The following is a 23,939-nucleotide window of genomic DNA, read 5'->3' on the forward strand; positions in this document are numbered from 1 at the left end:
ACACATGTACACAACACGATACAAAGTGTAGCACCTGAATATTATAGTGTTTTACTCCAGTGCTGACAATGCAGCCCGTGGGGCCAGATATTGGCGTTGTTTGTCGCCTGCAGCTGAAATCACCGACCGGACCCGGAGGTGCGTCACACCGGGCGGCTGCTTTCAGAGCTTACAGAGTTATGACTTGTGATGGCTTCTGTTTTGATTTGTGCATACGTTGTTTCTAACTCATGAATCATCATCATCATCATCATCATCATCATCCCCTGCATTACTGTTATGATCTGATTATGATTATGTTTATTGATCACACAACATTTTAGATGGCTCCCTGATAACGACAGACGTATTAGCAGACAAAAGTTTACGGGTGATGTTAATTCACACTCATACACTGCCATGTTCCGCTACACAATACATGATTTTTCTACAAGCGATACCCCATACCTGTATTGCCGGGTGTACTAATTGTTTCAGATGTTACGTGATGGAGATCACGGCCATCGTATTGGCAGTGCCGATAGGTATTGTCTAGTACTCATGTTGACAATACCCCATGACGTCCGAAAATATACTTTGCTAATTGTATTAGTTACACAGCTGTTAATACAGTGATTGTTTATTGACCCTGGCTCGTTCTCGCTTTGTGAATAATGCTTCATATCAGACAGCAGTTTGACGGGAATGAGGTTGACAGTGTGACAAGCTATGCATGGGGCATCTCGGGCTGGGTGTTATGGATATTGCAGTCTGTCGGGTAGGGGCTGGTATCTCTGGGTGGGTGTTGGGGATGTTGCAGTCTATCGGGTATAAGTTGGTATCTCGGTGTTGTTTTGGGAGGATATTGCAGTCTGTCGGGTAGGGGCTGGTATCTCTGGGTGGGTGTTGGGGATGTTGCAGTCTATCGGGTATAAGTTGGTATCTCGGTGTTGTTTTGGGAGGATATTGCAGTCTGTCGGGTAGGGGTTGATATCTCTGGATGGATATAGCAGTCTGTCTGGTAGGGGTTGACATCTCTGGGTGGGTGTAGGGGATATTGCAGTCTATTGCGTATAGGTTGGTATCTCGGGGTTTTTTGTTAGGGATATTGCAGTTTATCGGATAGGGGTTGGGGATATTGCAATCTATCGGGTACGGGTTAGTATCTCGGAGTGGGTGTTGGGGATATTGCAGTCTATCTGGTATGGGTTAGGTACTTCGGGGTGGATGTAAAACATATTGAAGTCTATAGGGTGCTGGTTGGGTATGGGTTAAGTCCGAATCTGATCTACGTTTTCACTGAATAAAACGCAAACCATTTCAATAATATTTATGACATCGCTCTAAGTCTTCACTCAGATCGAACTACGCAACCGTCGACATGTTCGTCTCTAGCGAACACGTGCTGTTATTCAACTTGATAATGATTCATAAAAACACGGTTATGATACCATCGATGATGCACTTGACATCGCCTTTAGATGTCTCATGCTTATTGTCATGCTTTGACAGAGTATACACCTGCAGGGTGTCTTACATCTACCCAAGAGAAGGTCTCTCGTCTATGTTAGAGTAAGGTGTATTTCAAACATGAATATTGGCAACAAACATGTTGACTTTCTACTGCTTATGTACAAATATTGCTGTTTATTTCATATTGATAATTCCATATATAAACACCACGTATGAACATATTCAGACCTGTCACGGATGCCTAGTGGTTGCCATGGAAACAACATGTTCGGGTCTGAAGACTCAAATACTATATTCATGGAGACTAATATTTATGAAAACATCACTAATTGGCGAGCATTTAGATTTGTAAATATTTCCACCAGTACCTTGCATGGACACTTCTAGTTCATTGATTGGTGATTGGGATGAAGTTAGGACTAGTACCCCGGGGAATGCTTTCCCCGACATAGCGTAGTGAATCTGTTTAATTGAGTACTGGTTACCGTACAACTATTTACTAATCAATGGCCACCTCACACGGCTTGGTTTTTTTATCATTGACGGCCATGAGAGACAATGACGGCAGTACACCGGTCGTTGATTCTGTTTACGCTGTTTATTGACGTGGACTCACCACAAGAATGTAAATACTGGTTTCACTCATACACATTTGAGTGGTGCTTCGATTGCTGTCGGGCAAAACAATGTGGTTTATTAAGCCTTTTCCCTTGTTAATGGGCTCAGTTTGGCAAAAGTTTATTTATTGTTACCATTTGGAAGGACATTTGATATGTTGATATCTCAACATTGGTTGTTATCAGCTATTATATCACTATGACCGGAAACGTTATTATTATAATGTGTTGCTGGGAAACTGGTACAGACGACCCACGCTATTCTGTTTGAGTTCTGCTCCTATGGCATGTTGGAGCTGAGATCGTGATATCGAATCCCGCTCCTCCCTGCTTGTTTCCAGGATCGGCAGCAACAAAGTGGTAAACATCTTCCACTGGGAAATACATGAATATAAACACTATGATCAGAGTCACGGTACAACAGTTGTACGTAGCACACCTGCACTTATTAACGATGATAATTAATGAGTACAAGAGAAGTGCTAAAACTCCATTAGTTTAGGAGATCGAACTAGCATTCATAGGTCATACCGTTTCGCAATAAATATAATTTTGTCTATAATTCTATCTATAGATATCCATAATTTATAGTGCATATATATACGCGTCACGCCAGTGCGTTATAACACCACAACGTGACTGCGCCACACCACCACAACGTCTTACGTCACTGCATCACAACATCCTTACGTCATTGCACACTACATCACATCACCACAACGACATTATTTCACTGCGTCACATCACCACGTCATTTTAGGTCACTGAATCACACCACCAGAACACCGTTACGTCACTGCATCATAACGTCTTTACGTCATTGCATAACCCCATCACAGCGTTCTTACGTCACTGTGTCAAACCACCACAACGCCATTAATCACGGCATCACACCATCATACCTTCTTTATATCACTACATCAAACCACCACAACGTCATTACCTCACTGCATCATAACGTCTTTACGTCATTGCATCACTCCTTCACAACGTTCTTACGTCACTGCATCACGCCACCACAACGTCACAGCACCATGGAAAACTCAGGATACAGACCACTGAGTCTGCCTCCAAACAGTTTACAATCAATACCACAAGTGTCGTCCCGACAGCCACACCTCCCGCTCACCACAACGTTGACACGAACATGAAGTACCCTCACATCTATACCTCGCATCGATATGTGTTGAAAAGACCTGTACGGCAACAACTTCAGTGCCTGAAGATACATCACCCGGCAGCTATCTACAGCGAAATTGCTGAAGTATATTTTGAAAATTTCCCGAAATAGACTGTAACTAATATATGAACATTAGTGTGTTCACAATAAGTGATGGCTGCCGTGTTTGGTGCGTTCTTGACTGTGTTCGCGCCCATGCACCTGCCTTTTCTTGAAACAGTATGCAAATACTAAAGCCTTAGGCATTTCTGTTTCTAAGAAATATGTCAAGGCTCATGACGGAAAACTGAAGCATAAATAATCCATATATATATATATTCAGTGTATTGTATTGTGCTAGATTGTATACTTTTGTATATTGCATATTCATTGTACATTCTATAGTATTGTATTGCTGGTGGCTTTAGGCAACAAACAGTTTCTTCTGAATATATATTTTCCAAAAGATAAGTCAGCACAGGTTCTTTGTTGCCATGATCAGTCTTCACTGATTTTCAATTTTCAGAACTGCTTTACGTTTTACACCAAGTGGAATCGCCAGTGACATACGTGTTCCTCATAAAGTCCCTCCAGTGAAATGTTCTACAGCATGACTCTGGTTCCCTGGGTATGATGCGCTGACGCTTCGCTGAACCATACCCAGTAGACCAGGCTGCACACACTCTTCTATACAGCTGAAATTATTCCTGATTTGATTGAGACTTAATGAACAAGCACAAATTGTATATGATGCTTTATTTAAAAAGCGTTTAGAACGTTTCTGTTCTGAAACACAAAAGAAAAAAGGAAGAAACACAACAACAACAGAAGAAAAAAAGACCACAAAAACCTAAAGTTCGATATTATTCCAGGCTGTCCACCATCCACATCTCCGTGTCTGTTTAGCATACGTCAGACTGCCAGTCAAAGGCCGCAGAAATGACTCTTAGATAATACAATGTACATTGAATGGTTCTATCTAGTTCTAGTGGGTGCACAAGTGGCATTATGCGAAGTGTATGGAATCCATGTATGTTCTCTCAATCTATTGGTATATGATAAACACTAAGATAGAATATGGGTTATTCTTTCAGGTTACTGAATATCGAGTTAATACTATATGCATGAAGATGACGTGTTAACTTGACCAGATTTTTTTACTATGTGTTACTGGGGTGATTTTGGTTGAAGTGAAAATCCCGTATTTGATTGTAAGATACCCATAAGCTATTCTGTTCCATGCATTAATCTGAAATGAGTCTTATACACGTTTACACAACATCAGGTTGTCTGTATGACGAAAAATCAGTTGTGACAGGAATTACATGAAATGTGCATTTAATAGCAGGATGAATAACATCAAGAGCAGTTACGGCACATATGTCGCTCAAAACTCTTGGATTGTTCTGGATTGTTCTGGATTGTTCATTTTCTGGGATTGTTCTGGATAGGATTCTGTGATTTCTCAAAATTTCATTTCTTCTGCCTGAAGGATATGTTTATGCGATTAAGGCTATTCTTTTCATCTCATTAGGCAATATTTTTTCACATGTACTGAGCTATTGTATATATTATAGAGAGTTTCGCCAATTGGGACACAATCTAGTTTAACGTTAGGCACACCTAGTTTTCATCGAACAACTCTCATACCTACACGCACCCCACGTACGTGATACATTCCATCAGAATTTCACTAATATCAAACAACATTCCATGTAAGCCATTCCCTGCTAGTGAACATAAATATTATTTCAACCCACCAGGTAGAAATGGTTTCTGAATTTGTATAAAGTGGATTTGATGGCACCCTAGGTACTTGATAATGTTTTTTGTTTCTATAGAGAACACATTCCTAACTGTATCTCTCAGTTTAATAATGCTTTTCGAAAGGGGGAAAGGACGCACGGCCGTTTTCATGTGACTATAATTAGTTAACAGTGGCAGACGTGGAGCCAAAAGGTATTTCAGACCGTGACTGTCACGCAACACCAGGTGTCACGTTTCTTGGTTGGTATTTACAGAAACTACACTCGCACCTCACTATTCAAGTATAATAGTTCAGCGTACAGAATTAACTATAATAGTTCAGAGTACAGAATTAATTATAATGGCTCAGGGTACGGATCAGATCATAGTAGCTGAGGGATTGGATCAAACTATAATACTACTTATTTCTTAAAAGTAAACATTGCCAATTAAAACTCAACCCACTATTCAAGGTCGTGTCGGTGTGTTTCAAATTAAGTACAAACGTTATACTCAAATATTCCCTGCTGATAAACATGATTGTCAAAGTATCATTACACCATAACATGTTTTACATGGGAGTTTTCTTATCTTTCGAAATCCATACTCAATCCCTGCTCTCGGCTCTTTCCACCAAATCTCCCTGAAGGATGGAAAGCTTCTCCAAAAGCTGTGTATATAATGTCAACAAGTTATATATCTTAGGCTTAAGTGCCCTAAGTCAAGCTATAGGTTTGCACCAAGTGCGCATCTTTATAAAGCAGCATATGTGAGCATCGATTTCTTCCCAAAGCAGAAAGTTCCCACCGGTCGGTCTATAGATATATCCAAGTCATTAATGATCTTTTCATGTTTCTGTGACAGATTTCCTCGCTGACAGATATTTGAACTCTAGATCTGTTCATGGTTGTTGTGTTATAACCCTCTCTGAACTCAGGTGCGATGGCACTATGTGGTCGTGCCCAGGTTCACAGACGTCATGGGATGATGAAAGGCTGGGTTAGTACAGTCAGATTGTGATAGATCATTAGCTACCAGGCACACCTGGACTTGGATACGCTTGAGTGAACTGCAGTAGACTCATTTCGACAGATACCTCAGTACCTTTAGTGACATTCTGGAAAACTCATCCGTGACATTGTGGAGGATCTCCCCGTGACATTCTCGAGGACCTTCTTATGTAGGTTTATCGTAACTCAGTACAACTTAAAATACATACAGAGGCAGATATCCTCCAACTTGTCCTCGTCATGCAAGTTAAACATAAACAGTTTTTCGTGAATATTTCAGTTACAAAAATTACTCGCGCTAAGGTTCGTCGTCACTGCCTTTGGCGCACATGGTCAGAATGAAGCACAAAACTAAGTAATGACTGGTTCACACAATCAGGAAACAAAAAATAAGGACAAAAACTGTTTTCCTTATCCCTCTCGACATTTGTGAAAGGATTACTGACGATTACACAACCAGTCACCCTGTGTAAACAGCAAACATTCCCACAGCCTACAAATGTAGACTTTCATTTGTATTCCCGAGATAAACTGCACTGATGATAAACCGACGGCTACAATTCAACCTTTATCATTTCCACAGCCTGGGGTTGTACATGTCGGGCGTATTACATGCTAAGATAAGCACGTCAGTATCGATTGCCTTATATGTACAGGGTATCAAACCACTGTCTATTTGTGATTACTGATAGTAGGTGGAGCACTTAGCTAATGAGAGTCGGGGTCATGCTTACTGTCTGTTTGTACATATCTTAGTGTCACGGCAATAGCTGCTCGAGGATGTGGAACCTCGGCTCATAACTAACGTTTAATATTCCCCTGAATCTCAAGACAAATGTTATGTTCAGTCCAACTGTATGGATACACGACAACCGCACGCCATGTTTGTTTTTCTGAAAGGCCAAGGTCAATGGTTTAGACGCACTAAAACACCGGTTTGTTCAAAAGATCCTGTTCACGACGAGTCACACAGACTCTAGGTTCTAGCGGGTGTTATTGCAGGTTTGAATGTCAGTGATGTTGTCGATAGTCCAGCGAGGTAGTTTCAACATTTGTTCGCTGAAGGTCCAAGTTCGAATCCCTTCATGGCTACCGTGTATCAAGCCTATTCCTGCTGATTCCCGCCGTTGGTGGAATATTTCGAGAAATCATGTGTATCAATACGTACTTTGGCTTCTTGTTTTGAGGGCAAGATAGATCGTTCGTCTGCACCGTACTTAACACATGGGACGGTGAAACACAGCAAACGTTTACTTTTAAACATCATATGGTCGGTGACGCATCTCACTCGTCTCATCATCAGATTCATCGGTACAAACAGAACGCAATAGGGGCACCCATCCCAGCAGCTATGAAATATGAACAGCAACCGCAAAACACAAATCACACTTTCCAGTTCCGTCATTCACGTGTAATATAGTGATTAGATCGTTTGTCTGCATCAGACGTGACACATTCTCACTTACGTCCTCCTACATCGAGGTCAAGGTCGGGAATAACTTCATTTGAGAACCTCAGTAAACGCAGTTTAAAATCATCACGAGTTGTGCATGTGTCTAACTGCACAATGTAGGTACAGTGTGAGTACAGTGTTCACCTTTTCTAGCAGCGTGTCACGTGACTGTACTAGCAAATACAACGGTAGATGGACCACTGTTTTCGGAGTATAAAAGAAATCTCTCTTTTATTGCAGGATCACGACGACCAGCTTCAGCCGGACACGATGACGGTGAAGGAGTTCCTGTCAACCACCAACATCAAGGAGTGCATGTCCCCCTCCGGTTTGGGGGGCTGCATCTCCAGATGCCGCCAGTCCCGTCGCCTCGTTCTCATCATAGTCTTTATAGCTTTGTTCCTTGACAACATGCTTCTCACAACTGTCGGTAGGTGGCACTTGTATACGAGCTTGTGGTGTCAATGTACACTTGTCAAATCTCAGTGGATGAGTATACCCTTGAGGGTTGTTATATCGATATTCTGGAGATTATACATTTGTTCGTCTTATCCCATGTTCGACACATTCGACTCGACGGTTCGGGAAGTAGAAAAGAGAACGCAAACGTATCACCTTACGTATTTATAAGTGATAGCTTAACTTCATTTTCAGTTTGAGAAATAATTTTCGTATAATGCTGTTACCGTTGTAAGATAAACTCGTGTAGATGCATAAATGCAGTAATGACGAATATTTATGCTTTTACTGGTCACGTAATGCATGTCAACTCACATCCACGATGGTGAGGTGACCCGCAACGTAATGAAGCTGGTGTTTTTACTTGAGGCAATGGGCGATCTTCTTGTTGCGAAGGGCGATACCTCTCCTTTTGAAATGATATAAGCGACTTTCAAACTTCTCGCTTCCGGTCTGGTTCCCTACTCAAAGTGTGCTGCGACAACTTGCTACATGTGGGTTCTGTAAGACAGAACCCAGCAGACGCGTTGCCGTGGCCACCTTCATTGAAAAAAACGATCGTTTACGACGAAAAGCCATTAACTGACACATGTTTTGCTATGTTGTTCTAAGTTTAGAAAGATATCGTTTGTGTTATTTCCAAATACAGTACGAATTGACACGATAGAAGATAACAGGGAAAACGCCATGAAAAGTTGCTGTGCTGTCACGGCATTTCCTACGACAGAACACGAGACAGAGCAAGTCTCCGGTTTCGTAGCATCTGTCAAATAATGAAAATTATTTTTTTATACGATATCAGCCCCTGTGTTACTCCCAACAGTAATTCCTTAACTATTGCCACATTAAAATCTTACAAATAGTTCCTATACTACCACCGATCACAACGTGAAAGAACATCGGAGATACACCTCCGGCGAAGAGTATTCCCTGGAAGTTCTTTATCGAGAATTTGAAGAAATTGACAATTGAAGAAATTCCATATAGAATGTAACAGTTAGTTAGAAACATAAATATTACGTTTTGAGCAGCAGTTCCTCACTAATGTCAATACATTTTGGTTTCAAATTCAGACACTACTGTATATATGTTTATGTATACTTCTACAAGTGCCATACATCTGTTGTCCAAACACCACTCTTCATAGCTTGAAATAAAATATTTACCCCTTGTAAAACATGTCCACCAGCCAGTGTTGTGAGTCCTGTTATATATGTGAATTTACTGATTCATTTCTTATAAAAGTTGAACACCACTTAAAGCTCTTAATATATTTACAGAGATTCCTCACAACAGCATTTCATTCTGACCATCCAAGAGGATGTGAATAATAAAGTGACATTTCATATGTTTCTTGTTATGGTAACACTGATTTTTAGAAAATATTTCTCATCACAGACCATGTACTATCTAACTTTAACTATCTAACTTTCTGATTTTCATTCAACAGTTCTAAAAGAAAACTTTAGGTAATGTCTGTTTGTTAGGAATAAACAAAGAAGATGTGCTTATTATCAAGTACATGTTTTAGATGATATAAATTTGAATTTAACCCCACGGTTGAAGATATATTGATGCATTTATTTATGTTATAACAAATAACAGTACAATGTGCAATGACTGAATCATGCATGTGTAATATTGAAGTATACATGCACCAGCATACGGAGAATGAGATAGAATTACAACATTGTAAAGTGCAAATACAATGTAAAGTGGGAATAGATATTGACTTTATTGATATATTTGTGTTAGAATTTGAAAATTCAATATAATCCAACAAAACATAAAGAGCGGGGTCTAAAATATAAAATATGAGCTTTTTCATGACTATTATAACAATCCGACCACTGTGAAGACAAGATGTATGAAGACACTGCAGGAAAAAGTAAACCATTCGATGCTGACAACACTTAACAGTAGCATTTATTATATTTGAAACTGAAATTTATCATCAATATGAATATATGTATTGTTTAAGTGAGTAATGAAAAATAACATTTGGAAAGTGCCCTTGAATATGTACTTAACCTAATGGTAATCACTATAGTAGTACTAATACCCCATTAGGGACAATATGTACCTTGATCGCAGTTTTTAGCGTTACAAGCCCCTGTGGCTACATTAGGCGATAACTGCCATTATTCGTCCGCTAGTGTTATTTTACAATTACTTCACCATTGTTTCTCACTTTCCTCTATACCTGCTAAATATCAGTGTTGTCAGAAATCTCAGCCCCATCATGAATGGCCCAATGAAATTTAGAACTCTACATAACAAAACTGTCAGTGTTTCACATTTCGGGCAACGCATCTCAACGGGCAACGCATCTCAACGGGCAACGCATCTCAACGGGCAACGCATATGAATGCGGCCATATCGGCCGTAAGGCGATTTGAGTACATATACACTGAAAATACACTGCAGTTTTAAATGTGTGATACTGAGACATCTAGTACCAGACGTAAATTACCGACTGCAAAACGTCAGCAAAACGACAAAACATGACCCGAAAACGATCAGCTGATTCCATCGCCTCGCTTCGAACCGCCATTTCGCGATTCATACTTGCGTTGTAAGCAGTCATGCCTATCACAGAATCATAGAATAAATATTTCAGGACATAACACTTGATATGTCATCGTAGAAGGGAAAAGACATGCTGTCCAGGTACCAGCGTGAACGTTCCCCGTGACGGGTGAAGGCTATACTGGTTAACTGTCTCTAAATGTAATAGTAACACGCATACGACATGCGCTGTCAGTTTAAGGTTGGACCGCCCGGATCAGCGAATCTAGCGGATTAGTAACAGGAAGGTAAATTCGAAAAGATCGCCCAATGTTGTCGGTGGTAGACAGTAAGGGCCTTTATGAGAAAACACCTCTGGTCAAAGAACGCCTCTGCCACTTGTTGTTTTCAGTTCCCGTTGTGCCGAATTTTCTGAGGAGACTGGAGAAAAGTCAAAGAAAGAATACAACCACAGTTAAAGTGGTGAACCAGACAGTTCAAGTGTGCACGCTGGTCCCAGATGAAAGATATATTCCTACACCTGATGTTCAAAATAATTCCGAGGATTCTGTTGGTTATTCATGGGATGGACTCTCGGACTTTCCCCGCCATTACGTCATGACGACGTCAGTGCCGTACATATGTGTATATAGCAATCAGACAAATCTTACCAGCGTCATCACGACGTCGGACAATAAACTCGACCATAAGGCGTTTGCCAATGAAAATGTGCAAGTTGGGCTTATGTTTGCTTCTAAAGCTATAATGCAGTTAATCACCAATCCGTTTATTGGACCTCTGACGAACAGGTGGGTATGAAGGAGTTTCAGGAAGTACCGCGTAGAGAAGGCGGCAGTGATTGCCATAGAAAGGAAATGTATGACATAGACGTGGCAACATAGAAGGGGAATGTATGACACAGAGAGGGCAATGATTAACAGAGAAAGGGAAATGTATGACACAGAGAGGGCAATGATTAACAGAGAAAGGGAAATGTATGACACAGAGAGGGCAATGATTAACATAGAAGCGGAAATGTATGACACAGAGAGGGCAATGATTAACAGAGAAAGGGAAATGTATGACACAGAGAGGGCAATGATTAACATAGAAGCGGAAATGTATGACACAGAGAGGGCAATGATTAACAGAGAAAGGGAAATGTATGACACAGAGAGGGCAATGATTAACAGAGAAAGGGAAACGTATGACACAGAGAGGGCAATGATTAACAGAGAAAGGGAAATGTATGACAAACAATGTATCTCATGTATCACATTATATTGCACTCTTTGTCTCACATGTTCAGATTGGGAAATGTAGCTTTCGTGCAGGACATATTTATATTACATGAAATCTATCTATCTATCTATCTATCTATCTATCTATCTATCTATCTATCAATCATCTGTCTGTCTATCCAACGATCTACATCAGAACATGACAGTATTTATGTTGTGGTGTTCTACCACTAGTATTGTCAATTGTAAACGTTGCTTACATTGTACACCATGATTGTATTTATGCGAATAAGTGGATATATGTTACAAAATCAGCGTGAAAAGTGAAATATACCTATCAATACTAATAAGGGAAAACATAAAAGTGTTCCTTTACTCTTTACGGATTTTCACCCACAGTGCAATAATAGATACGCAGGACAAGAAACACGAAAAGAGTAAGGGAACACCTGCACTTTCGTGTGTTCCTTTATTCGTTTCCTGAACATAGTTCATACGTATCTTGCTTTTTTGTTCATTTCAGTCATACTTTCTTCTTATTCTAGGGTTGGTTACAGTATTCCAATGTTTGTGGGATTCTTTGTCATGACAGTATCAACTATTAGTAAGTATTCCAGTATATTTTGACATGTTAGATTTAACTATCAATGAGTGTACGCTCACCATTCATGACTATTAGTAAATATTCCACTACACTATTATATGTTAGGTTTAACTATCAATGAGTGTACGCTCACCATTCATGACTATTAGTAAATATTCCACTACACTATTATATGTTAGATTTAACTATCAATGAGTGTACGCTCACCATTCATGACTATTAGTAAATATTCCACTACACTATTATATGTTAGGTTTAACTATCAATGAGTGTACGCTCACCATTCATGACTATTAGTAAATATTCCACTACACTATTATATGTTAGATTTAACTATCAATGAGTGTACGCTCACCATTCATGACTATTAGTAAATATTCCACTACACTATTATATGTTAGGTTTAACTATCAATGAATGTCCGCTAACCCTTTGTCATGACAGTATCAACTATTTGCATTAAAACTCTTTTTGTCATTTGATTTAACAGATGGATACAATGTGTAAGGCCACTTTCTGAAGTGCTCGTCTCGATATAGATGGGATAGCACTATCGAGATGGGACCTCATTCACATGTTTTCCGTCTGAATATGAGAATTACAGATATCTGACATTGTGTTTCCCCCACGGAAGTGCCCTAAACCAATACAATAAATTAAAAGCTATGGAATGAAACTTCTCTGTGACTTGACTGGTTTCGTGATATCAATGCGCAGAGGACGTTTGCTCATGCTTTCAATCACTGCTGTAACTTATCCAGTCAGTATTAACATACTGCTGCCCCAGTAGAACGATGTGTACTTGAATAACTACTCACTGTTGATATGAGTGATGTGCCCTGTAGCTATACTAATCATCTTTCTCATGTTCCCTTATTTCAGTTTTTGCCTTTGGACAGAGCTACGCCGTGTTGTTTATAGCTCGGACTGTACAGGGGATAGGGTCCTCCTGCTCCAGTGTCGCTGGTGAGTGTACCTCCGTCTGTCTGAAGATATCCTGTAACTTGGCCCAAGACACGTCAATAGTTTTGCAGTCACTGATGAGGCTAGTGGACAACACAGGGCAACGAATGGCATCCTTGCAGTGTGTGTAGTCTAGACAGAATGACTTAGTTGACATCTTACCTCGATGACGCGAATTGTTGTTTTTAATATCAGCCTCGTGATTTGCTGGTCCACCAGGTTAATTATAAGACTTCATCACAGAGCCTACAAGAAGGGTAGTGTTAACATGCAAACGTCCAAATAGCATACAGCGATATCCCTGCAATATTCTGCACAAAGAAGTGTCAGACACAGCTCATTCACCATTCAGTATATTTTGGAACATAATGAAAACATTTGTAATTTATTTTATTATTTTTTTATTTTCCCGTACAGGATGTACTTTATGTGCCAAAGGATGACCCAACAGTTTTATCATTTGCTGATTGTCATTTTAACATTATTTACAGTTTGTGGTACTCTTTTGTGCCCGACGACACTATAGAACGTAATAGAGATTATTTTTTCCCTGGTGGTTATGTTCTGTATTTAACTGGACTAGAAAAACGACAAACTATCAAATACAATCCATTCCATGAGCATCACATAAGAGATCCCATTAGAACAACATAAGAAACACTGTCACAATGCTGACTCTGTTACCATGCCATTAACAGGTTGAAGAAATGCCCCTGTCAGTTAGGAAGCCAGAATACGCCATCTTCCAAGAGTTAGTCAATCCTAGATCTGTCTAACTCGAAGACCCAGGGACGATGCAGCTACCGATACAAATAGATCACTCGATCACGACAAAAAACTGTGTCTTTATTTTGGGGACCGATGAAAGGGAAGGAGAGTAATAGACGCCATAATTGAATGTCTTTAGAGGTGACCTTCGTCATGTCATTTCAATCGTCCATTCCTGCTCATACACAGACGACTATAGCTGTTAATTTGTATGTTCACGAAGCTTACCGGTGCCTCCTTACAAAATGGCTTTTAAGGCAAGCCTACTCCATACCCTCGGTTCGTACATAGTCGACGGGAAGATTTTAATCCCAGCGTAAATAAATCCTTTTAATCCAGATCTGTCACCCTGACCTTTCCTCAAAGAAGTAACCGGAAGTGGGGTGAGACCGGAGCGGGGTTCTTGAGTAGTCGCATAGAACATGGATAAATCAATGTCTGCATTTATCTCCCTTTGGTAGGAGTGGTTGGTGCTTTTTTGCTATTAGTCTTGGTCGACGTGAGTTATTCAGGATTCACCACCGCATGCTTTATTGACCAATAAATGGATCCCGCCGTGTCTTGGTGTGGGACGTATGTGACCGGAAATAGTTTATGACGATGTCTTGAACAAACAGTATCTTAAAACAGAATTGACATTTGCAGATGCGACAGTTACGCTGGATGGCGTAGCTTTTGATATACATAATGACACAATTTACTTAATTAAACAGCACACGTCTATGTCTTGCCCTGTATGTACATTACGTCATACACCATTATGAACTCACATAGAGACTGTCATTGACTATCAATATTTGGTAACAAACATCCAAAACTGTTTGAAAGTTTTCATCATTTCACATGAATCATTAGTTTCATATGATTTGTACCTTGATTACTACTTTGAATCATTTCGATAAAATAATGGTAACCTTGATAAGGCGTATTAAGGTAAAGGTCTCGATGCCGACAATGACAAATGGATTTTGTTTGATGACTAGGAAGAGCTAATTACTGATATATTAATCATGATACCGAAGATATTGCCCATACAACAGTATTGACAAAGTCGTGATGACCGGAGGTTGTGAATTCAGTAATACTGATCACATTTAATGAATAGTGAAATGTTGATGGTGGCGACAGGTGTGTCAGTGACATTTTCGTCGGCGACATGAACATGTCACAGTGACTGCCATGATGAGGATGTTGACGCTGGTGACGCTGATGACAGACCCTGCTGGTGACAACTTCGATCACAACAAAGATGTAGATCATTGTATGGGCATGAAGCTGTGACTGGGTGAAGACATGACGAGACACCCTCAGTCATCCGAGAGGCCGGGATCTAGAAGGAAAACAGAACCAGCTTAGTTCTTCAAGATTTTAAGTGTGCTCTCGGCGATCTCACTATCGTTATCTATTCAAATTTCATTTTATTCTTTTTGATGGGACAATGAACATTTAAGGTAATTTTATTAAATGTTCATTTGTACCAAATTAGATATATGCTTGCTATGAGACCACGGTTCAATATGGCAAAGAGACATGGAACGGTTGTGAACGAATTAGCCAATGAATTAATATTGAAACTTGACAGTCCTGAAATAACCTTCATGTCGGTGCGCCATGCTGCTTGTTTTGAAGACCACTTGGGGCGGCACCGAGGCCCTAGCGAGTGGTTGTTATAGCGCAGGCCAATAGAAGGGGCAATTCAGACTATTATTCCCCGTTCTCGCAGTTTCACGTCTACCGAGCAGGGTTTACAGTGATTTGGCGTTATCAATACATCACTTGAATATATTCCATTATTTCTGAGGGCCGGTGTCACCAAACACAAACCCTCCACAGACAAGCATATGCAATTCTGATTTTTGATTACTTCACAATTATTCTGTTTAGTCAAGCGCAACAGATTCAATCAAGAAATGCCGCTTGCTATTCAGAAAAGGGCAAGGAATCGATGGTCTGTCAGCCGGCCGTATGGCCTGGGTTACAATCAGATCACGGAATCACGTTCTCTGTTACATAGGAGAAGGAGCAGGGAGAACATGGTGAGAGAGGTGAGGGAGTGTGTATTGAGGGGTAAGGTATTAAGGCGTGAGGGTTAAGTGGGTGACGGTTGACGGTTGTGGGTAGATGCGGCGAGGTGACACGGTTTAGGCGATGGGTGCGTGTGTGAGGATAAAGTTGGGGACGGGATGGGTAGGTGGGGGAGGGAGGGGGGAAGAAGAGGGGACAAAGGTTGGGGGTTGGGAAGATAAAGGTGTAAGGGTGAGGGGATAATGAGTGATGTTGAGTGGAGGTAGTTAGAAGAATTCGTATCGGGAACAGTTATGTCATGGAAAAAGTGAGAAGGGGAACATGGTAAGTTGAAGCACTTTAAGACGAATACAGTGAGGTAACGCAAGGTATCTAGTAAAGTAAGGTAAATAGAGAAGACGAAGGGCACGTGACGCAGACGGGGCTGTATGCTTTGGTTTTACACATATATGGACAACGACATGGATATTGTAGACAGTACATTCCCGTCTGGAGTTTGGTGAATGTGCGAGAGTTCAGTGGAAAGCCCGCTAGTATTATTTTCGGTCATTTCACGCTTCTTGATCGGGCGATCTGCAAGGTCAACTGTTTGGGACAGCATGTGCCACAACACATTCTCTGGTCCTTTGTGCCAAAGACAGGTTCCGAGCAACAGGTGCGCGTGTATTCCATGGAAACAGTGTTTGGTAATTCAGGGTGTTACCCTCATGTCATCTGTCAGAACAATGGGGAGGCGTTTTATTGATAAACCTTACTTTATGTGTGTGAAACATTAGGTCATGAATGCACACTGAAAACTGATATAAACAGAACATTGCAATAACATTTTCTTCGTTACTGTATCCCAACTAGCTGTGAGGGTTATTTGAGCTACTACCTTCTTCCATCTTCCACAATATCATGCTCACACTCTCGGTCCAGTTGGCGCTATCACGTCGATCAGTAATACATACAAATCACAAGCGTATCAGAGTGCGGAGGTCGTTCAACGAGAGCAGATCCAGTCAATCTTCTGTTGGAGGCTTCAATAGATACTCGGCATTTTCAGCCGACTCTGATGTTAAACAGAGAACAGGATGAAGTTGTACAAATCAACCTTAACGTTTAGGTGATCATTACCATCCTCAACTCTCACACCTTAACATGAACCTACGACCGGCGTAGTCCTGAGGTACCTTTGTACAACGGCACCTAGACACCTTGATCTACATGACAGTTGTTGTGGGTGCTGTTAGGTGTTAATGCAGTCGACACCTGGTGTCTTCGTCATTGTACAGAGGTTCAGCTTCAGTAGTTCAGGGTGTAGGTAACCAATGACATTCTCACAGTAGCCAATCAGGTAAACCAGCGGAGCTTGCCAGTGTCAACAAAGATAGTGACCGTGGCTGCGGAGGTCTGTTCGCGAAGCGACTAACATTTGGGGTATATGATACAGAAAAATTGATAGGTCCGAAAAAATATATCTTCAACTTCCCACCTTAGACACCTGATTGGATAAATAACCAGCCATGGAAGTTAATAAATTCACCGGGCTGAGCCGTAGATTCGTCCAGGGTATAGCGGATACGCATCGGAAGGAATATCCTGGGTCTATCGAGGATGCGTAAATCATTGACATGACTACTTTGGTGAAACCTACGAGCGCAGGTTTCTTTTCCAAGATTCACACCATATGTGTTCTCTAAAGTAAGAGGTTCAACTCTGCAGAGCTTCAACTGTGCAGAGCTAACAGTTACGACTCAGCCGCTACCCAGGCACCTAGTACAATGATATTACAAGGGTGTAACTCGCCTGAGATGTGAATATGTTGGACGAATTTGCTGATGGTGTTGCAGGTATGGGGATGCTTGCTGACAGGTACCCGGATGACAAGGAGAGAGGGAACGCCATGGGCATAGCGCTTGGCGGGTTGGCAATGGGGGTTCTTGGTAAGTATTATCGCCATCTGTTGGTTGCCATTGGTAACCATGTCTACCAGCTCAACTACAGGACAAGCTGGGCAGAACCGTCACTCTCTGTACTTAGGGTGTACAGAGTTTACACATTTACGGCGAACTGACAATGGGTATTTGGCTAAAAGATTTCATCACAACATCAGTTATGAACAATTTTAAGAAATAATGTCCTGCAGTGATAAATAAACCTTTGGATACCACCAGAAAATATATTTGTCCCACCATTAATTAATGTCTTTTCTGACTCATGTCACAGTTCCACTGCATGTGTGTTTTGTTACAGTTGGGCCGCCGTTTGGGGGAGTGATGTATGAGTTCACGGGAAAGGCGGTTCCCTTCCTCATCCTGGCCGCCCTAGCTCTCCTTGACGGATGTACGTAGCGAGCATCTTCTCTCTGTCATCACTATAACACACTTATATATAATTAGACCAGGGATGTACAGTCTTCATTGAAGACGAGATTCGTGGCAGTGACTGAAATAACGATGCGGGTTATGTATAACTATATGAGAACGTGCTGCCTAACTCTGAGAATGTGGCTTCGAAGCACAGATGGGAGTAAAAAATTATGAAAGCCCTAGAATCACTTGTTGCTTTACTGAGAAAGTGTAATCTCAAAAATAACACATTTTAAAATAATGTAAAGTATAAGTAGGTCCCTTGATTCAATTGCTTGAACGAAACAATTATTCCACGTATAGTATGAATGCCTAATTTATATATTTATACACACACACACACACACACACACACACACACACACACACACACACACACACACACACACACACACACATATATATATATATATATATATATATATATATACAGTATCACCAGGCATCAAAGTATAATTTTAATTGTCCCTCGCATAAGTCTCACATATGTGTACGATTACCTGAGAAGCTTCTCTACTAGCGGAACAATCGCTCCATGTCAATGTACATCGTTTAATTCCTGAACAAGAGCTAAGTAAGCTGATTTAATAGACACTAGGCTCGTCTATATATATTGAGTTTCAATTAAAAAATAAAAAGACACGTTGTGAATGTGTACATTGTGAACAATGCAAGGGATATTGGTCGGCTGAAAATAACATCTTGACATCTTGAGTGTTGTCAGTATTTCATTCCGTGAGGTGTAATCCTTACATCCTGTCATCCTTACAGGCCTCCAGCTGCTGGTGCTGCAGCCTAGCGTTAAGCCAGAGTCCCAGGAGGGGTCGTCTCTGAAGAACCTCCTCAAGGATCCCTACATCCTTCTGGCTGCAGGTGAGAGCTCCCCACCAATATATCCTGGTAGTTAGATGCGACTATATTCATCACGAGATGTCCGGTACTTGACTGTCAAATTCCTGAACCCCGAATGCGTGGGTAGTTACTGATAATATCAATCTCTAGATCATCTGGTCATGACACGATTGTCGATTGGTCTTCGTCATAGGGCACCAGTATAACTTTTCAATCACCTGTAATGACTGGTATCCTGCAGCAATGCTGACGTACAGTAGATATCTTTGTTGACGTACCCGTGTACTGACGTAGGTTGTGATACTTTCTATTAGCATCAGTACAAGCAAGCCATTCATTATAGCTGTGTATGGGAATATCTTAGGCTTAAAGGTTCCACTCTCTTGCGGCCAATAGGAAACATGACAACTGATTAGGGGCGGTATTGTTCATGGTATGCTGGAATATTCACTGAATAATTGCACCATCTGTGGATACCAACATGACATCGACATGTTGCTATTTATTGCCTACTAAAGCATCAACTGACTGAGACCAAACAGTTACTGATGAAGTCGTGGTTTTGTTGCAGGATCTATTACGTTCGCCAACATGGGGATCGCCATGATGGAGCCCTCCTTGCCTATCTGGATGTACGAGACCATGGGTGCCAAGGAATGGCAACAAGGTAGGCTAACCACATCCCAGTTGTACTATAACCCATTCACAAACTGTTAAATTTAAAGGATAACACATTCTAGCTAATGTTCTGCCAACCAAACCTAAAAGGTTCACGACACGCACCCCTGCTTTGCTATAGGTCAATCAGCTGATCTGCGTGAAGTTGATGGTATCATGCATTCTTGGGCTATGGTAATTTTGTGTTTTTTTATAAACTGATTTTATATTTGATAAAGTATCCATTTATTATCAACCACTAGATACCTTTGAACATTCAAACAGAACTTTGGGAATACATTATATACATTTCATTCTAGATTTTCAGAATAATTTTCAACTGACTTTCTGTTCCAGGAGTGGCCTTCCTGCCAGCAAGCTTGTCCTATCTCATTGGTACCAATATATTTGGCCCGCTGGCCCACAAGATGGGGAGGTATGCATAGTGTCAAGGAATAATAGTTACAGGTTAAATAGGGATTGCTCCTCAGGGGATTCAACTGGACACTGGATGTCGGCAACAAATATCCAGTCGGCCATCAAATAGCTGGAATGTTGTTATGTTGTATATACTAACGAAAACAAACATATAGAAGATATATTACTTAAGATGATTGAGGAAATCAGAATAGCATGGCATAAGTTTTTTGGTAAATGGTAAACACATATGGCTTTTCAATTATCCAATATCATCCATCGATGTTTCTTGAAACATCTGAAAAATCAAAATTCTACCATGACTTCAGTAAATTCTGGATTCTGATTGGTTAATCAAAGTCATTCAGAGGTAATCGCGTTATGTACCTCTGATTTTCCCACACATCATGTATTTGTTCAAAATCTTAATAACGCGATTATGGTAGAATGGAGATAAGCGTAATGTGTTGGAAAATCAGAGGTACGCTACGCGTTCGGTTTTAAATCAAATTTAGAGCTATTATCATTTCATTATATACCTCTGATTTTCCAACACAGTATGTTTATCTCCTAATTATTTTTACAGTATTAAATGTACTGCCGCTGAGTCATTTAATCACGCAGTACCAAACTCGGTTTGGTATAAAGTGTGGATTATATCTCACGAAGATCGTTTTCGTAGTATTTTGTAGAAAACGTTTCACTTAAACTGTATGTAAGTGGCGGGTGTTTTCGGTAGGGATTTTCGAACACGTGGCGTCATCAGTGGCCGAGTACTCCTGTCATATATATACACGAAGACCTTAAGCCCCCTCTGTATTTTTGCAATGATAGGTTTTCAACACGTACATAAAACTTCTTGTCGATGTAAAAACATGAGTTTTTAGCTGATCCGTATGGTCCTTTGACTCACAGAAAAGGACAAACTGATTGGAAACCATGATGAGTTTTTCATGATAACTGCTCATTTGGAAAAAGAAGACACTGATTTTCATACCAAGAGGATAAATGCTGTTGAGTTACTTGAATCAAACCTGGTTACAATGTCATTTGATGGAAGAGGCGGTCCCCTTTAAAGAATTACTCACTCACTCTCCCACTCACTATTGTTCCAGGTGGCTGAGCGCAATGATCGGAATGTTCATTATTGGAGTATGCCTTTTCTTCGTAAGTATTCACCGTCACGACAACATGCCAGCCCAGAACTTCTGACCGCTAAAACTAAGGGCTTCCAGTAATTGTCCCACAGACAATAATGTAGCCTTTGTCGGAAACACCGGACTAGTGAGGACAGAGAGAGCTCGTTAATAGACAACAGACGACACAGGGCAGTACTAACTGAAAACACAAAAAACAAACAATAGCAAACAAAAACAACTCCCACACCAAAAACACACTTGATAAAATGAATTATGTGGAAGTATCGCATACCACACTGTAAAACAAGTCTGACAGTTTTGCAAAGTGATTATGGTGTATAAATGGAGCCGGATTGGCCTTGAGTGGAAGTGACAGGTAGACGTGTGATGTGAAAGTGCTTTAGCTAATCAACTGCTTCTAGTTGGGTTATTCATCGCAAGATTTGGTCGTCCGGAGACGAGAACATTTCAACCGCTAAAGCTGAATGCAAATCTAACCTCCGTATACCTGGTTGCGTTATGGCTCCATCCATCAGTTAATATTATGCTATTTATTTTAGATCCCGTTCTCCAAAAACATCGGGCACCTTATAGCGCCGAACTTCGGACTAGGTTTTGCAATTGGTAAGTATCAATTCCTTGCGTAAGAGCTTTAACTGGTTGCCGGAAATGGATCGTTAACAGACCGGAAAGGAACTCTTCTGCGTATGAGATTGATAGATCGGGTGCTTTTACTTGAACAAGACACATGCCCTCCGTTAAGGAGTCTGATTATGTTTGGAGGCAGGAATGATGATTGACGGCTTGTGACAAGCGGCTTGGGGTGGATGCGGCTTTGGGAAGGGTGACCTTGAGTTTCTGATAACAAGAGTGTCAATACAGTCAATAGAGCCTGGCGAGGCAGTACGTAATGTAAAGACCGGTTGTTTACTTTTTACACTGTTCTGTAAATAACCAGTACCGTGCTGTTCTTTCTTGACGTACTATTTAGCAACAAGTGTTGTTCACTACTACTGCTAGATGTTGGTGCTCATGTAATTATTACCAGGCTACCAGTTCGTTTGTGTTTCCTTTATGTCCTTACATGTCTCCTGATTGAAACTGCAAGGAATGGAGGTGTAGCCTAATGGTTTAAATATTCGATCGTCATGCTGAAGACCCGGGATCGATTCCCCACATGGGTACAATATGTGAAGCCCATTTCTGTTGTCACCCGCCGTGATATTGCTGTAATATTGCTAAGGTCGGCAGAAAATCTCACTCACTCGATTGCGGATACTGTGGGCCTTGTAATAATGTTCCACTGCTTGCAGGTATGGTGGACTCGTCGATGATGCCGCACATGGGCTACCTCGTGGACCTCCGTCACGTCTCCGTCTACGGCAGTGTCTACGCCATTGCTGACGTCGCCTTCTGTCTTGGATTTGCAATAGGTATGCCTCATTTCATAATAGACTGATTATTCCCAACTTAATCTAACAATGCTGCAGGTTGCATCAGAGCATTTGAAGTTCAGAAACACACGTTTCAGTTGATAATTGTGATGATCTATATTTCAGGCCCAGCCATAAGCGGCTCCATTGTGCAGACAATTGGTTTCCAGTGGTATGTAGTTCTTCTTCTGCAACGGATACTTTAATTCTAACGTCATTAGAGGTGACTGAATCCTCATTCTGCCCAAGACACTATCTCGTCTACCACAAGCTATTCTGTGTTCTTATCTCTGACATGTCTGATGGTAGGCAGGTTATTGATAGTCACCGTTAGTTCTTCTATTTAATGTTTAAATTAGTAAATATTTCATCCCAAATCATTTAATAGTTATCCAACAATTATCCTTTTTACTTTTTTCGATAATGCTTTCAGTTAGGTGAGGCAATAATTATTGTGGTTTAGTTAAGCAATATTACATGATCGTACATTAATCAGTCAGTGACAATCATACTTTCAAGAAATAATGCCTGCAACTTTCAACAAGCATAAACACCTTGCTTTCTACCCAACAATAGCAGTATTACTCTCTGTACGCCGACCACCACTTATATATCTGTCATAGTGAGATATGTGTACCTTCAGAACGAAGCGTGTATATTATAGACAAGTTTCCCGACAAACCTCCAAGCTAAACAAAATATTCTCTTTTCTTTCTCTAAACGAATTTTTGGTTGTGATTTGTGTGGTGATGTTCATGTATTTGCTACCTAGCAGCGTTACAGCGAAAATTTGCAGCCTTAAAACGGTTCCAATTTTCGGGTCCAGTGTAGTTTACAAGTTCAAACGTTCTGCGCCCGCGGTCATGTCCACAAGCCATGTTTATGAACGTCATTGTCATAGAACAAAAAAGAAATTCAATTATCATGTTATTTTTTGTTTGAAAGATACACAAATCACGTCTCCACAAGTCATACCCTCGAAACATCCATGCTTAATACCAATCTGTCTGTCATGAGAAACATCCACGCTTATATACCAGTCTGTCTGTCATGAGAAACATCCACGCTTACATACCAATCTG

The 23,939-nt window shown here is 40.7% G+C and overlaps 1 protein-coding gene across 2 annotated transcripts in view; it reads left to right on the plus strand.

Annotated features, from left to right (window-relative positions):
* LOC137265823 (synaptic vesicular amine transporter-like) overlaps window positions 1-23,939 on the plus strand; it is a 66,915-nt gene that overhangs the window by 39,509 nt on the left and 3,467 nt on the right. For both annotated transcript variants that reach the window (XM_067801287.1, XM_067801288.1), the window contains exons 2-14: window positions 7,678-7,867; window positions 10,817-11,213; window positions 12,191-12,249; window positions 13,132-13,215; window positions 17,841-17,933; window positions 18,244-18,333; window positions 19,131-19,232; window positions 19,783-19,878; window positions 20,226-20,304; window positions 21,401-21,452; window positions 21,985-22,048; window positions 22,738-22,857; window positions 22,984-23,029. In XM_067801287.1, the coding sequence (XP_067657388.1) occupies window positions 7,708-7,867; window positions 10,817-11,213; window positions 12,191-12,249; window positions 13,132-13,215; window positions 17,841-17,933; window positions 18,244-18,333; window positions 19,131-19,232; window positions 19,783-19,878; window positions 20,226-20,304; window positions 21,401-21,452; window positions 21,985-22,048; window positions 22,738-22,857; window positions 22,984-23,029 (1,442 nt within the window). In that variant the 5' untranslated portion in view covers window positions 7,678-7,707. The remainder of the gene's footprint in view (window positions 1-7,677; window positions 7,868-10,816; window positions 11,214-12,190; window positions 12,250-13,131; window positions 13,216-17,840; window positions 17,934-18,243; window positions 18,334-19,130; window positions 19,233-19,782; window positions 19,879-20,225; window positions 20,305-21,400; window positions 21,453-21,984; window positions 22,049-22,737; window positions 22,858-22,983; window positions 23,030-23,939) is intronic.

This window comes from Haliotis asinina, chromosome 15, assembly GCF_037392515.1.
Source record: "Haliotis asinina isolate JCU_RB_2024 chromosome 15, JCU_Hal_asi_v2, whole genome shotgun sequence".
Lineage (NCBI taxonomy): Eukaryota > Metazoa > Mollusca > Gastropoda > Lepetellida > Haliotidae > Haliotis > Haliotis asinina.